The sequence below is a fragment of the Ctenopharyngodon idella genome, chromosome 8, assembly GCF_019924925.1.
Source record: "Ctenopharyngodon idella isolate HZGC_01 chromosome 8, HZGC01, whole genome shotgun sequence".
Taxonomy (NCBI): domain Eukaryota; kingdom Metazoa; phylum Chordata; class Actinopteri; order Cypriniformes; family Xenocyprididae; genus Ctenopharyngodon; species Ctenopharyngodon idella.
In genome coordinates, this window is record NC_067227.1 from 12,716,806 (window position 1) to 12,733,276 (window position 16,471).

Sequence of the window (16,471 nt, forward strand, 5' to 3'; positions counted from 1 at the left end):
TAAAATATTTTTAAAATAAAAAAAACTATTTTTAAATGTTTTCATAAACATCTTACAGTGAGTATGAACATGATTGTGAAACCTTAAAAACTATGTATTTTTTCCCACATTTTCACTTCTTTGTCAGAACATGACATATTCCTGTATTTTTTATATATTTTTAATGCAGAAGATGTAGATTTAAAGTATCAATCTTTTAGAACTGTAGTTTTTTTGTTTGTTGTTGTTTTGAAAGTGACACATTTTTAGATTTTTTTGTGTACATGAATTCTTCATATATTTTAAATGTACATCAAGTATTGTTTTTCTTTTTTTAAATAAGACATTTTTAGATTTTTTTTTGTGTATTGATCTGTTTTTTTATTTTATAGATATTTTTAGAATTTTATATTAATCTGTTTTTTTTATAGAATTTTATCATTTTGATTTACAGTAAATACGATGTACATTCTAATGATAATCTCAAATTCATTTTAAAAGTACAAATGTTGTCATTCTCAAAACTGATGACAGGTAAAAGCAGGACATGTTTTGTCCCATGTTTCAAGAAGTGAAATTGCACTTAATAGTGTTCAGTGTTTGTACTAAAGGAAGCAGAATATGCATAGGAAGGAAATGTGATGATTCATCTTAATGTTTTAGGTAATGAAGACAATGCAAAATGTCTGTGCATATGAACATTCATATGCAGTGCTGTGTGGCAAAACTATAAATCAAACCATGACAGAAACACTACAACTGGGTCAATTATCAGAAACTTGTGTACTGAACCAAGCGCATTACATATTCATTACAGTTGAACAAAAGAATCATTAAAAAAAAAAAAAAAAAAAATTGTTGATGCAATTTATCTGCTCTTTATAAACAATATTTAACCATCTGAATAGTCATCATCTAAACAATAACTAAATCTGGGCTCTCAACAACAACAACGAACACAAAAATCAACCTCAGTCAGCATCACATATATGTGAACAGAAATCAAGTGTGCTGCTAGGCAAGTATAAACACACACACACCAAAAAAAAACAAAAAAACAAAAACAATCATAATTAATTATTTAAACAACACTGAAGAACTGAATAGTAAACTCAGAAGTGCCTATTGTTATCATTCCCAGCTGAGACTGACTTCTCATTGAGTTTTCACTTTTCTCTTTTAGCTATGAACTGTTTGAAAAACTGTGAGAGTTTCTCTTTGTAAGCGCACTGGGAGAAGAGAGGACTGACATCTAGATACACATCTTCTCTCTGCCTGTCCTCAATCAACACCTGAAGTGCAGGAACAGAGAAACGTTGTTTAGTCAGGAGAGGCCAAATTAACTGTCCTTTATTACAACACCTGCTACATTTTGTTAGACTTTACGGTCCTCAGTTTATCTGGCCTTGTGTTTTTATTTACAGCTTATGTAGCGGTGTGTGTGGGTGTGGGTATATACAGTAAATCAGGATGTATAGAATCACTTACCCCAAGATCAATGAACGTACGAAGCGCCATTCTCACCAAGTCAATAGATGAGCTCTCTAAAGAAGATTCACACAAACATATCAAATATACAGCGCTGGAGCATCACATGACACGAAGACTTCAGTCTTGAAGTTTTATTTAATAATGCTGGAACACAATTTGATCTGCAGAAACTCTCTTATAAAACATCAAGGCTCTAGTCTTCAGCAGAGTTAGATTACCCAGTAACAGAGAAATGATTCATAAGTCTGTTAAAAACAGCGGGATTAATAATACATTAAAGATAACGCATCAGCAGCTGAAGTGAAGCTGTCAGCATCTATGTAGACTGTAACGGTTAAAGCCACTTCATTTATTCTCTATCAATGATCACGAAGAGGTGAGACACTTAAGTTATCTGCTTTGACAACAAAAATGTCAAAAAGTGGTCAGAATACATTATAACGTAATCTAGATTACGTTACTAACTACAATTTTCATCATGTAATTTGTAATCAGTAACAGACTATTTCGAAAAAATGTATGCAATTCAATTTCATTCAAATGATGCAAATTAGCAATTACATGAGTGATTTTCCAATACAATTCCTATTTTTACATCATTATGGCAAGTCTGTCAATTTAAGAAAAAAAAAAAGGATTTTGATTTAGCGCTGTTGCATTGTGACGCAACTGCATGTTTAAAAAAAAAATAAAAAAAATGAAGTGGAGAGGTCACATGCAAGGCTTGAAACTGCGACCATTTTAGTCACATATGCTCCCTAAATTTAATGCGTGCGACCTCAAAATATATATGTGAGCATGTGTGCGAGTGCAAATAATAGTTGCGTTGCGACCTGTTTTCATTTCTCTACAAAACGTTCGCTAATTACAATGTGCCTGCTGTGAGCTGATACAGTGACCGGTCCACCGTTCTATCACATAACCAATTAAACTTCAACTTTATGTTCTTAAGTTTAAAGCAGACTTTAGGCTGGTTAATATAGCCGTCAATGTCCCTTTCACTGCGCTCCGGTGTCACGTGACCGGGAGCTAACTAGCGTGCAAAATGTAAAGAGCTGAAGAGAGAAGATGAAAAGAACAGTTACAGCAGGGCTCGACATTAACACTTGAATGCTTAAAAAAAACTAGAGAATGACCAAAACGCGAGAATGACTCAGATTTTATTACATTTAGTGTAAGTGGCGACCGAAATAATAATATATAATGTACTGAAGGTAACAAGGTTGCGCAGCCTCTCGAGGAGAAATGGAAACAAATGAGCGCAGCACACACAAACTCAGTTAACATACTGCGGTAAAAATTCAAAATGTGGTGTTTTTATATTTATAACATATGATACAGTTAAACAACATCACACGACCAAGAACAGTTCTCTTCCAAATCCTTACAGGATTTGGGTTTTTTTTTTCCGAGTATAGGCCTGAGTAACGTAAACGGGGGCGGAATTCCTTGTACGGGCACTTCTCCCGGAAGGACGCGCACACACACGTCGACCAGAGCGAGAGAGCAAGTGCACGCGCGTTCGGCTTTACTGAAGTCGTCGGCAGCGCTGCACAGGTCACAGGACCTCACGAAATCAACAATGTCACCAAAGAAGTGTGTTTTTGGTTGTCAAGGAAAGATAACCTTGCTTCCCAAAGAACCCAGCGTTAAGTAGAGCTGAGATTTTTGTGCTCACGCAATACATTGATGCGCACTCAACATTTGTTATTAAAACTGATAGTTGCAATCACTTTTTTATTGGTTAAAATGAATGGAGAATATCTCGTGTTTTTCCGTGGCTGTTTGAGCCCTCGGGATCGGCGCTTATGGTTTCATAAACAAGGCCCAGTTCTTCGCTGGATTTACAGATCATTTGAAACTGAAGGATGGAGCGGTCACAGCGGTAATGATCCCGGTCATGAGTCGGAACCGCAGGTGGTGAGTAAAACTGCTTCAAATGTCTGTTTTGTTAGCAATAGGCACCTAAGTGCATATAATGTAAACAACACGAACGTAGTGAATTCATAAATTCATTATTCATCATTCACTGTACGCTATATTCATTATAGTGATTCAAAAGGGATAATGCGATGGTGTATTGCATGTGTTTAAATACATCTGTTTAGCTTGCAGACAATCTCTACACAAAAGCTGCGTGTGCTCGTGACAGCTCGTCACTATCTCCGCTCACACGACACGCCTCCAGCCGCTCGGCTGTTTTCGGAAAGACTGGGTAAAGCGTATGTATCTTTTATAAATATGATAAAACTAAAAGACTTTTTGGAGATATGAAGGATGCACTACTACTCTATAGGTACTCAAGATTAACATGAGATTGGCAGAAACTGTGTGTGATACCCCCCCCTTTAAATATGTCAAAGCTGATAGAAAACTGATGAGAATATTGCTTCAGAATAAATTATATTTACAACATAAAAATCAATTTTTTTTTTTCTGGGCAAGTAAATGACAAGACTTATATATATATATATATATATAAGGCTTGACATAAAGTCTTGTCATATATATATATATATATATATATATATATATATATATATATATATATATATATATATATATATATATATATATACACACACACACACACACACACAGTATCTCACAGAAGTGAGTACACCCCTCACATTTTTGTAAATATTTTATTGTATCTTTTCATGTGACAACACTGAAGAAATGACACTTTGCTACAGTGTAAAGTAGTGAGTGTACAGCTTGTATAACAGTGTAAATTTGCTGTCCCCTAAAAATAACTCAACACACAGCCATTAATGTCTAAACCGCTGGCTACAAAAGTGAGTACACCCCTAAGTGAAAATGTCTAAATTGGGCCTGAAGTGTCAATATTTTGTGTGGCCACCATTATTTTCCAGCACTGTCTTAACCCTCTTGGGCATGGAGTTCACCAGAGCTTCACAGGTTGCCACTGGATTCCTCTTCCATCACGGAGCTGGTGGATGTTAGAGACCTTGCGCTCCTCCACCTTCCATTTGAGGATGCCCCACAGATGCTCAATAGGGTTTAGGTCTGGAGACATACTTGGCCAGTCCATCACCTTTACCCTCAGCTTCTTTAGCAAGGCAGTGGTCGTCTTGGAGGTGTGTTTGGGGTCGTTATCATGTTGGAATACTGCCCTGTGGCCCAGGCTCCGAAGGGAGGGGATCATGCTCTGTTGGCATTCATGGTTCCCTCAATGAACTGTAGCTCCCCAGTGCCGGCAGCACTCATGCAGCCCCAGACCATGACACTCCCACCACCATGCTTGACTGTAGGCAAGACACACTTGTCTTTGTACTCCTCACCTGGTTGCTGCCACACACGCTTGACACCATCTGAACCAAATAAGTTTATCTTGGTCTCATCAGACCACAGGACATGGTTCTAGTAACCCATGTCCTTAGTCTGCTTGTCTTCAGCAAACTGTTTTCAGGCTTTCTTGTGCATCGTCTTTAGAAGAGGCTTCCTTCTGGGACGACAGCCATGCAGACCAATTTGATGCAGTGTGCGGCGTATAGTCTGAGCACTGACAGTCCGACCCACCACCCCTTCAACCTCTGCAGCAATGCTGGCAGCACTCATACGTCTATTTCCCAAACACAACCTCTGGATATGACGCTGAGCACGCGCACTCAACTTCTTTGGTCGACCATGGTGAGGCCTGTTCTGAGTGGAACCTGTCCTGTTAAACTGCTGTATGGTCTTGGCCACCGTGCTGCAGCTCAGTTTCAGGGTCTTGGCAATCTTCTTATAGCCTACGCCATCTTTATGTAGAGCAACAATTCTTTTTTTCAGATCCTCAGAGAGTTTTTTTGCCATGAGGTGCCATGTTGAACTTCCAGTGACCAGTATGAGAGAGAGAGAGAGTGCGATAACACCAAATTAAACACACCTGCTCCCCATTCACACCTGAGACCTTGTAACACTAACGAGTCACATGACACCGGGGAGAAAAAATGGCTAATTGGGCCCAATTTGGACATTTTCACTTAGGGGTGTACTCACTTTTGTGGCCAGCAGTTGAGACATTAATGGCTGTGTGTTGAGTTATTTTGAGGGGACAGCAAATTTACACTGTTATACAAGCTGTACACTCACTACTTTACATGTAGCAAAGTGTCATTTCTTTAGTGTTGTCACATGAAAAGATATTAATAAAATATTTACAAAAATGTGAGGGGTGTACTCACCTCTGTGAGATACTGTATATATATTAGTTGTGGTGCTCCTAAATTTTTGCTGGTGCTCCTAGCATTTTGAAGTTGGGAGCACCAGTGCTACCAAGCGAAAAAGTTAATTTCGAGCCCTGACATGCATTTTCAGCAATCTCAAAATGTGGTTGAAAAAACATTTTGGCCCCTGTTTACACCTGAATTTAGAGCTGACCACTTGGAAACCAGATCTCAATACGGATCTAAGGCGTAAGCTCTAGCAAATCCTTTAGCTTCATGGTGGTGAATGGAAAATGAAAAGCATGTTTTTGTTTTTTTACCATAGTGTGTTTTGTCCAGCTGAGCTCGGTTCTTCAAGTGTGAGTGTAGTTGGCTCAAACAGTCTGTCTCTAAAATAAACAATTTTTAGGTTATAAACACTCAGCTGTTCACACTCAGTGTGAATAGTGACAGCGATGCTGCCAAAGAACACTTGCTCATCACACATGGCAACAGCATTGTTTGGCCAGAGGTCAGAGTTTGAGTGTGTGTGTGTGTGTACTCACCTGTGATAGGTGTGGGGAGGTAATGAAGGCTTTCTAGTGCCCAGCACAGAGCTCTCAGCTGGACACTCAGTAAACTACAGAGAAAGAACAGCAGCTCTGGGCACTGAGATGGCTGACTCAACTAGAAAGCAGTGAGAGAGAGAAAAGGCAGCAGAAGGGTAGAGGACAGTGAGAAAACATGCAAAGGTTATTATTAGTTAGGAAACAGATGTTGTTTGGGCAGTAAAGACTTTTACATTGTGACCAAAAAATTCTGTGGAAAAAAAAAAAAAAAAAAAAACAACTGTTTTCAACATTGATAAGAAATGTTCCTTGAGCATCAAATCAGCATATTACAATGATTTCTGAAGGATTGTGTGACAAATTCAGCTTTGCATCAGAGGAATAAATTACATTTTAATATATATTCAAATAGAAAGCAATTACTTAGCAATTACTGTTTATACTGTATTTCTGATCTTGGTGAGCATCTTTAAAAAACATTAAAAAGATCTTAACAACCCAAAGTTTTAAACGCTGTTTTTGTTCATATTTATGTCTTATGAATGTATATAAATGCTCATTTTCAAATGTTGCACAAATTGTTTTTGAAATGCAATGAAATTACAGATTATTAATATTTGGTAACACTTTACAATAAGGTTCATTAGTTAACATTAGTTAACTACATTAGTTAACGTGAACTAATAATTAACTGCACTTATACAGCATTTATTATCTTCGTTAATGTTAATTTCAACATTTACTAATATATTATTAAAATCTTGTTAACATTAGTTAATGCACTGTGAACTAACATGAACAAACAATGAACAACTGTATTTTCATTAACTAATGTTTAACTAATCAACCTTATTGTAAAATGTTATCATATTATAAAAAGGAACACTTAATTATGATTAAATTTTATGCTCTTAATATGTATAATTTTAAAGTATGTATAACATTTATTTAAAAAAAAAATTTATATAATATAAACATTAAAAACAAATAAAATAATCATAATTAAGTGTTAATTTCTAAATAATAGTAAAAAACCTGTTCTGCGTAGTCTCTCAGTTGTAGCTAGAGTGTCCCTCATGTAAGTCTGTGCGATTGTCTGTTTTATTGTCTACCAGTTGAAAATAATTAGTCGGATCACAGAATCCAACCACATGAAATGAGGTATGATTCATGCTCAGTTATAGGGCGAATTCAACAGTAAGGGCTAGGGAAGTATGATCAATAGTAATAGTGATGCTTGTTTGTTTTTGATGTTTGGTAACAGTGATGCTAGCAAACACCACTTGAATAATCATTCAAAAGCTTCAAAAGGTAAAACAGAAATGACCCCAAAAGTTCAGTAAGGATAAGCTAAAACCTGAGGAAAGCCTAAACCTGTGCTCGAAATGTTTGGTTGAGGTTCTGATGCAACAGACAACACCAATCCACAGCAGCTCACACCATTGACATTCCCTTCTTGTTCTTTCTGCTGGATTCATCGCACAGATACAAAGAAAAGCAATTTGCAGACAGAAGCACACTTCAAGAGCAGCAGAACTGTCTGTCTTAGTTGTAGGGCTGTTTATGTCTGTCTGTGTGTGTCTGTAAATGATGAATGAGGTTTGCGTGTTAATGTTTTTCTGTGGTTTTCATCTCGCTGGAACTCTAGATCCAGAGTGTCCAGAGATTATGTGAGTACTATATAAATCTCAATATATGATAATAAACACAAAAATTCCCACTAAATGTCCATATTTTATTAATGATGGGTCTGTGGGTTTGTGTACCTTATATGAGTGTTTGTCTGGTTCCTCACAGTCTGAATCGCTGCTCTGGTCAGGGTTGTCTGAAGCAGCCCATGATAACACACCCTGCCTCTTCATGAAGTCACACACTGGTGTATCCTTCTGAACCTGCATACACACAAAATTCACATCTCTAAAGAGTAAAGACACATACAAACAATCAGTTTAGGGTTGAAATGACCTTTAACCACAGAAAAACAAAAATAACTTTCATCTCTGTGGGTGTGAATCAGTCAGCTGAAAACTATGGCGGCACTTGAAAATAAATGGGCACAGACCGAACGGTCAGTGTCAGAGATTAGATCGAGTCTGAGCTTGCTAGATGTCTGAGCAGTGGAGTGAAAACTGTATTTTTGGCCATGTCACTGTGAATTTACTGTTGTTGTTTTGATCTTAACATTGAAAACTTCTCATTGGAAATTATATATAAATTTTAAGTAATTACTGTGTAAAATGAATTTAATTTCAGCAACAATTTTGAGTATACAGTATATAGCTGTCAATCATAAAAAAACAAAACAAATTAATTGCACATTGTTTTGTAATTAATTGCGAATAACCACACCTAACATTGAATTTTTTAATATATTTTTATATTGTAATTAGGGCTGTCAAAATTAACACCTTAACGCATACAATTTTTTCAGTTTAACACGTTAAAAATATTTAACACAATTAACGCAGCATCGTTTTTTTCCGTCATTCTTTAGTTAGCATTACATTATATGATCACACTATCATTCATTCAAGTGCTAATAAACCATATAAGCACGATAAGACAGCCGCAGTGAATTCTCTTTCACAAAAACACACAAAAGTATGCCGAAATGCCCGCTTTGTCAAATATCCTCGTAAGCACAGTCTTAAATGAGTTAAAGTCTTAAATGACCGTAAAGAGTTGTGAGAACACTGGATGTGTGTCAGATCTGCATCATGTGCGTCAGATCTTAAAGTAACAGCAGCCTAATAAGCCTGCTGCTGTGATGTCTGTCATTAATGTTAAAAGAACAAAAGAAAAAGAGAAAATCGCTCACTTGAGTGAACTTTTGTAGCTTTAATAAGGATTAATCTATATTTAATTTATGCAGTGAAGACTGTGAAGTGTTTGATAACTTTATTCAATTTCTGTGTATTTCCTACCTGTTAGATTAAATATTTAAAATGCTGCTGTCACTTTAAGACCTGACACATATGACGAGGATCTGACACACATCCTATTTTCTCACAACTCTTTACGTTAATTTGACACCATTTACCTCATTTAAGACTGTGCTTACTCGACAAACGATACTCGACAAAACGGGAACTTTTACATAACTGTGTGTTTTTGTTTTTGTTTGTTGTCAGTGTCCAATCGGGTACTAAATCGCCACTAAAGTTTATCAGTTGCTGTGTTTAAAGCCTTGCAGAAATAACACGAAAGAGGAGTGCGCACACACAGAATGCCCCATCGCAAACAGTGCACAAATAGGCCACTGAATTTAGTTTTCTTTTACTTATTTTTGTGCTTCAATAGATAAAGGTCTATGATTTTGCATAAAATGACTTCATCTTGCTAGAGTTTATTACTATTTGTAAATCATGTTACTGTCCACCGGGTGTCTGTTAGATCACAACACTGGAGTAGAGAGTACTATGAATTGTTCTTCACACGCTCAGTAACTGAAATTTAAACGGTTAAAGAGAAAGGCTCAATAAACTGCATAGATCTAATACACCACAAATCAATATCTTTTTTGAACTTTCCAACAAGAAGCGCAGCGCGCTGTGACTCCATGTTTGCACCGCTCTGTATTGGAGCCTTTTATAGCCTACTATAATACTTTTGCGCAATGAAAGATTATTAATAGTCTATCTATAATTTGTTGTTGCCTCATTAAAAAGCTGCGCTATACATTTAAAAGAAATGTCTTTAAATTTTATAGTATTGATTTATATAAATAGCCTATATTTACTTGTTTTTCTGTAGATTTTAACATTACACATTTTTAACACAGAAGCCTAAAATACAAGCTGTCATCAGATTACTGATCTCCTGTGTGACTTGAATTTTTTATTTGTGGATGTCTTAATCAGGGTGCAGGATGAGAAATTTTCAATTAAATGTGTTATATATTTTGGCATGAGATAATAATGTAACCGGTTGTGTAAAATAGGCACATAATATAATATCAAGATATCGATCGATATACCTCTAAATCGAATCGTATCGTAATCGCATCACAGAATTTTCAGTATCTGCAAATATCGTATCGCTGGCTATGAGAATCGATATAGTATCGTGATGAACCGTCCGATTTACACCCCTAATCATATACTATAGCGCAAAGGATGACAGAACAACGGATGCTGCATTAATCACATTGAATATGAAATACGAAATGAAAAAAAAAAAAAAAAAATCATTTCATATACACTGCATGGAACACTTGTATTTTCAAAGGAATACTTTGAAAATACATCAGATCTCAATGGGGAAAAAATATCATGCTGGATGTCTATACTGATATGGACTGGGTAATGTGTTAGGAACGAAAGGATGCCACATTGTTTGATGGAAATGAAAATTATCAACCTACAGAGGACTGAATTCAAAGACACCCCGAAAATCAAAGTGAAAAAATGATGCAGCAGGCTAGTCCATTTTGCTGAAATTTCATTGCAGCAACTCAAAATGGTACTCAGTAGTTTGTATGGCCCCCACGTGCTTGTATGCATGCCTGACAACGTCAGGGCATGCTCCTTATGAGACGACGGATGGTTTACTGGGGTATTTCCTTCCAGATCTGGACCAGTGCATCACTGAGCTCCTGGACAGTCTGAGGTGCAACCTGGCAGCGTCGGATGGACTGAAACATAATGTCCCAGATGTGTTCTATTGGATTTAGGCCAGGCGAGCGTGGGGGCCAGTCAATGGTATCAACTCCTTCATCCTCCAGGAACTGCCTGCATACTCTCGCCACATGAGGCCGGGCATTGTCGTGCACCAGGAGGAACCTAGGACCCACTGCACAAGCGTAGGGTCTGACAATGGATCCAAGGATTTCATCCCGATACCTAATGGCAGTCAGGGTGCCATTGTCTAGCCTGTAGAGATCTGTGCGTCCCTCCATGGATATTCCTCCCCAAACCATCACTGACCCACCACCAAACTGGTCATGCTGAACGATGTTACAGGCAGCATAACGTTCCCCACGGCTTCTCCAGACCCTTTCACGTCTGTTACGTGCTCAGGATGAACCTGCTCTCATCTGTGAAAAGCACAGGCGCCAGTGGCGGACTTGCCAATTCTGGTGTTCAATGGCAAATGTCAATCGAGCTCCATGGTGCCGGGCAGTGAGCGCAGGGCCCACTAGAGGACGTTGGGCCCTCGGGCCACCCTCATGAAGTGTGTTTCTGATTGTTTGGTCAGAGACAGTCACACCAGTGGCCTGCTGGAGGTCATTTTGTAGGACTCTGGCACTGCTCATCCTGTTCCTCCTTGCACAAAGGAGCAGATACCGGTCCTGCTGATGGGTTAAGGACCTCCTACAGCCTTGTCCAGCTCTCCTAGAGTAACTGCCTGTCTCCTGGAATCTCCTCCATGCTCTTGAGACTGTGCTGGGAGACACAGCAAACCTTCTGGCAATGGCATGTATTGATGTGCCATCCTTGAGGAGTTGGACTGCCTGTGCAACCTCTGTAGGGTCCAGGTATCGCCTCATGCTACCAGTAGTGACACTGACCCTAACCAAATGCAAAACTAGTGAAAAACAGACAGAAAAGATGAGTAGGGAAAAAATGTCAGTGGCCTCCACCTATAAAACCATTCCTGTTTTGGGGGTTGTCTCGTTGTCCATCTAGTGCACCTGTTGTTAATTTCATTAACACCAAAGGAGCTAAAACTGATTAACAACCCCCTCTGCTACTTAACTGACCAGATCAATATCCCAGGAGTTTAACTGACTTGATGCTGTTCTCTGATTAAAAAGTGTTCCTTAAATTTTTTTGAGTAGTATATATATATATATATATATATATATATATATATATATATATATATATATATATATATATATATATATATTCCCAAAATAATAATATATGATACAATAAAGTATATGAAACAAAGAATTCGTACTATATAATATAAAATTTCATAATAGCAAACTTTGGCTACTCTATTCTGTAGAAATATAAGATTAACCATACAAAAAACCAATTTCGACTGACCACTGATGAGGATTTAAAAAATCCTGCATGTGTGAAGACTAACTGTGATCAGAGAATGAGTGAATTTTGTTTGTTAATGCAGGTGTCTTACCTCCTCCATAACAAGAACCCCACAGCGCACCATGCTGTCCACCACATCAAGAGCAAAGCTGTGAGCGTTCTGACATGGCTGAGAGCGACAAACAGATGGACAGACAGACGGATAAGAGAGAGAGCAGATAGAAAGGAGGAGAGATAATTAGTTGTGTAGTGTTTTTGTTCTTGTTGACATTTCACAGCCTTTACAAGTGTTTATTTGCTGATGCAAGTGTAAAATGTGCCTGCAATAATTACACATGCTATTCCCGCCGCTGAAGAACCCTTGAACAGGAAACTCGATTTAAGAGACATCGAGAGAGAATAATAATAAAAGGAACAGATGGGAGCAACTGATCGATTGGAAGAGCGAGAGAGAAATTGGGAGACTGTATGAAAAAATAAATTAGATTTTTTTTCTGACTGACTGAAGAGCAGGGTGGCTGTATGAATCACTACTAGCATCAACGTGGTTATAAACGTCATGTGTGCGTGTTTGAGTGAGACTCACCGGTATGTACCCGGGTGGTAGTAAATGTGAAAGTTGGAGGCTTTTCTCCGTCAGCTCCTCCTGACCCAAGACAACATCAAACTCCTGGTCTCCACCCCCTCCACAGCCTACAACCTCACTCAGCATGGCTGAGACAGCACACGCTTCACACAAACACACATGCCTTCAGGGTTAGCACTGTCAATAATCCCTGCTGTGGTGCAAACGTGACTCAACCCAAACACATCAACACCCTGAAGCGGCAGAAACATCAGATTATTTATCAGAGTGAATTTAAAAAAAAAAAAAAATTGTATCATATTACTAAAGGAATATTTGCACAAATATTGTTTGTTAAAAAAATGTCTAAAACAGATGCACTAAATTTGGAGAATCAAATCGGTCTAAATCTTCTGCAAATTTTGAAAGTAAAAAGAATTATTAAAATATTATTCAAGTTATAACATATATGGGTCAATGACATGACGGGTCATTTCTTTGTCCAAAGGCCTTGATAATAATAAAAAACAAAGATATGATATACAAAGTATGTAAGGTAGTACAACTAGATCTCTTTTACTGAATCCAAAAGGTTTTAATTATATTTTGCTACATATAAAGGTATTTTAAAGATTTTGAAGTGTCAAAAGGTCATTCGGTTTAACCGTCCAAAAGGCCAATACAGCCATTTCATTTGTGATTAACATATTTAAAAATGTAATAAATGTATATATTTTTTATATATATGATTTTATAACATCATATATCAACATAGTGGTATTAAAATTTTGTGTAGAAGTCATTGCTTTGTTATGAGAAACAATGTCCGGAAAAATGAATTTAACTGATGTCATTCGGAGTAACCAATATAAAGGGTTCATTTTGAATCAAGTCATGCGATCAATATCATGTGACAGGATGTGACATCATTCAGATGCCTGCAAAGAACCACATAGTCATGAAGCAAAGTAACTAACTCTCTTTTAACTAGTTAAAAAATTTTTGTTTTTACTTGCTCATACGCATGTCCCGAAACATCAGGTCATTCAGTACAACCGTTATAAAACATGGAAAATGTAATATTTTTTAAAAACTGTACTAAATATAAAATGTTTAATTGTCCTTTTGCTAGCTAGCTAACAAGCTAACTAGCTAGCTAGCTAGATATCAGCCTGTTAGCATTGTTTGAAAATATCATCATTCGGTATAACCAAAACTGTCATTCGGTAAAACCAAAATTTTGGTTAAAGCGAATGACTTTTTTTTTGGTGACAAATTTTGTCCATCTTGTAAAAAAATGACAAAAGCAGTGTTAACTGATTATAAAAACCACATAATCTCATTGTTTACACTTAAAGGGGACCTATTATGCCCCATTTTACAAGATGTAAAATAAGTCTATGATGTCCCCAGAGTGTGTATTTGAAGTTTTAGCTTAAAATACACCACAGATAATTTTTATAACATGTTAAAATTGCCACTTTTTGGGGGTGAGCAAAAACGTGCCGTTTCAGTGTGTGCCCTTTAAATGCAAATGAGCTGCTGCACTCGGCCTAAGAGGGCGGAGCTTCAAGAGCTCATTCTCCAGTGTCAGGATTCAGTCAGGACGCACTATAATGTCAGAAACTGCAAACATATGCTGCATGGAGATAGAACAGGTATAGTTTAGTTCAATTACAACTTATATTGTCTTCTTGTTTTTATCCACTATATTAGTACAAGCCTGTTGTACAGGACTCCATTAGACTGAGTTTTATGACGTTTATTGTACTTCACACAAAAGATGAAGCATCCGTTTTCACTCTAGAAAATCAGTGTAAGAGCTTAATAAAACACAGTGCAAGTGTGCATTAAAATATTATCCATAAACTCTCTCTCTCTCTCCCTTGCATTATCAACAACATACACAGCCAATTACACAGAAACACTCGTCACAACTAACAGTAAACAAATATATAAAGACCTTATGGCTTTTCGGGTGGTGCTTAATAAACTGGTAAACTTTATATCCGCAAATCAACTCCGATGAACTGTAATAAAGTGCTCTCACCTTTATTACTGCCGTATCCAGTATCACTCTGGAGACTGTAAGCTGGATCACGAAGAGTTACTGATCTATCCTTTAGTGACAAATTTTTAGCACAACCTCTGTTTTTTATTGTCCGTTTGTATTGACATTCGTTCACAAAGTCCGGTGTGAAATGATTCGCGCAGACATAAACAAATTTTGGTAGAGTTGAGGGAGCATTTTCTTCGAAAACAAAATTAATCCACCTCGTCTTCAGCGGCTCAGATTTAGGGAGTAAATGGAGAGAGCTATATGGATTAATCCATCCAGCTACAGAACAACTAAAACGCTTGGGAGACATTCTCGTCAGTGCAACAATGGCGGACTGTACAACTCACTGTGAACTCGCTCAGGGCGTTTCTAACTTCTATGTTAAAACGGCAGCGTCTGTCAACATTCGTGGGCGGGGCCTGTGGCTAATGTGACGTCACACTGCCAGGGATCTGGAAACAGCTTGTTCTGAGACACTGCTTATGATTTATGGGGATTAAAAAAAAAGGAATTTTTATCATTATAGGGTGGTTGTGTACACACACTGCCAACACACATTTATAGCCAAACACCATGCAAAAATGAATTTTGCATAATAGGTCCCCTTTAATAAAACTTCAAAATTAATTATATCTCTATTGTTTTTTTACACTTTTAAAAACCTTATTCGTCAATGACCCATGCATATAGATTTTCTTATTAATTCCAATCTTTGTTTGAATGATCGATACTTATAATCTCAAGATAAAATTATTCTAAATTACTTTTAATCGAGGATGCATTAAATTGATTAAAGTGACAGTAAAGACATTTATAATGTTACAAAAGATTTCTATTTCAAATAAATGCTGCTCTTTTGAAAATGTGTCATCGTTTCCACAAAAATATTAAGCAAAATTTGAACCCTGGTTGCTAATCAAAAACATAGACTAACATGCCTTATACATAAAAAAAACGACTAAGTTTTCTTTATCTTTAGTCATATCTTATCCCTCCAAAATAAGCCAAGACCCCCACTGGTGGCCCTTCAAAAAAAGACTGTTGCATGATGCCTGCCAACACCAACTTTCCTTGCCTCCACCCAATTTTCAACACATTCTGCCCACCTCCTACAGCCTCGTGTATGAAGACATGAGTGAGCAAATCACAGTGTTGACTCAGTGTGAGCAGAGACTCTGGATCAGGCCGTGGTGCGATGATGGGTTCTCCCGTGGGCGGAGCTGCAGCTAGAAGAAGATATGGGCGGAGCAGAGAGAGCGCATGATGCACCAGCCCGACCAGAGCGCCACCGAAACCTACGTCCGTGTTTCTGAACAACACCTCCTCCAACAGCCAACAGATGTCCCTGCACAGCATGGATACACGCACACCCTGAGAAAGAGGGATAAGGTTGTTACAATCATTCGCAAAATCATCAAAGCAAGCAGAGTCATGTTTGATGCTTGTATGAATCATCAACAACTAGTCGATGACTAATAAAACAATTAAAATACTACTATAAAATTGTTCTGGTCATAGATGTTAATTGGTCGAAACAGCAATCGGCAGTTATTAAAGATGTTTTATTTTATGGTATAATTATATATATATATATATATATATATATATATATATATATATATATACACACATATATACACACATATATACACACATACACA

General features: G+C 37.3%; 1 protein-coding gene across 3 annotated transcripts in view; it reads right to left on the reverse strand.

The window, feature by feature from the left end:
* The window catches only part of gpat2 (glycerol-3-phosphate acyltransferase 2, mitochondrial), a 61,340-nt gene continuing 44,869 nt past the window's right edge, over positions 1-16,471 (reverse strand). For all 3 annotated transcript variants that reach the window (XM_051903974.1, XM_051903975.1, XM_051903973.1), the window contains 8 exons: positions 15,917-16,181; positions 12,773-12,915; positions 12,278-12,355; positions 7,957-8,082; positions 6,188-6,308; positions 5,963-6,031; positions 1,468-1,523; positions 1-1,271 (listed from right to left, as the gene is read on the reverse strand). In XM_051903974.1, coding sequence (XP_051759934.1) covers positions 1,146-1,271; positions 1,468-1,523; positions 5,963-6,031; positions 6,188-6,308; positions 7,957-8,082; positions 12,278-12,355; positions 12,773-12,915; positions 15,917-16,181 — 984 coding nt within the window. In that variant the 3' untranslated portion in view covers positions 1-1,145. The remainder of the gene's footprint in view (positions 1,272-1,467; positions 1,524-5,962; positions 6,032-6,187; positions 6,309-7,956; positions 8,083-12,277; positions 12,356-12,772; positions 12,916-15,916; positions 16,182-16,471) is intronic.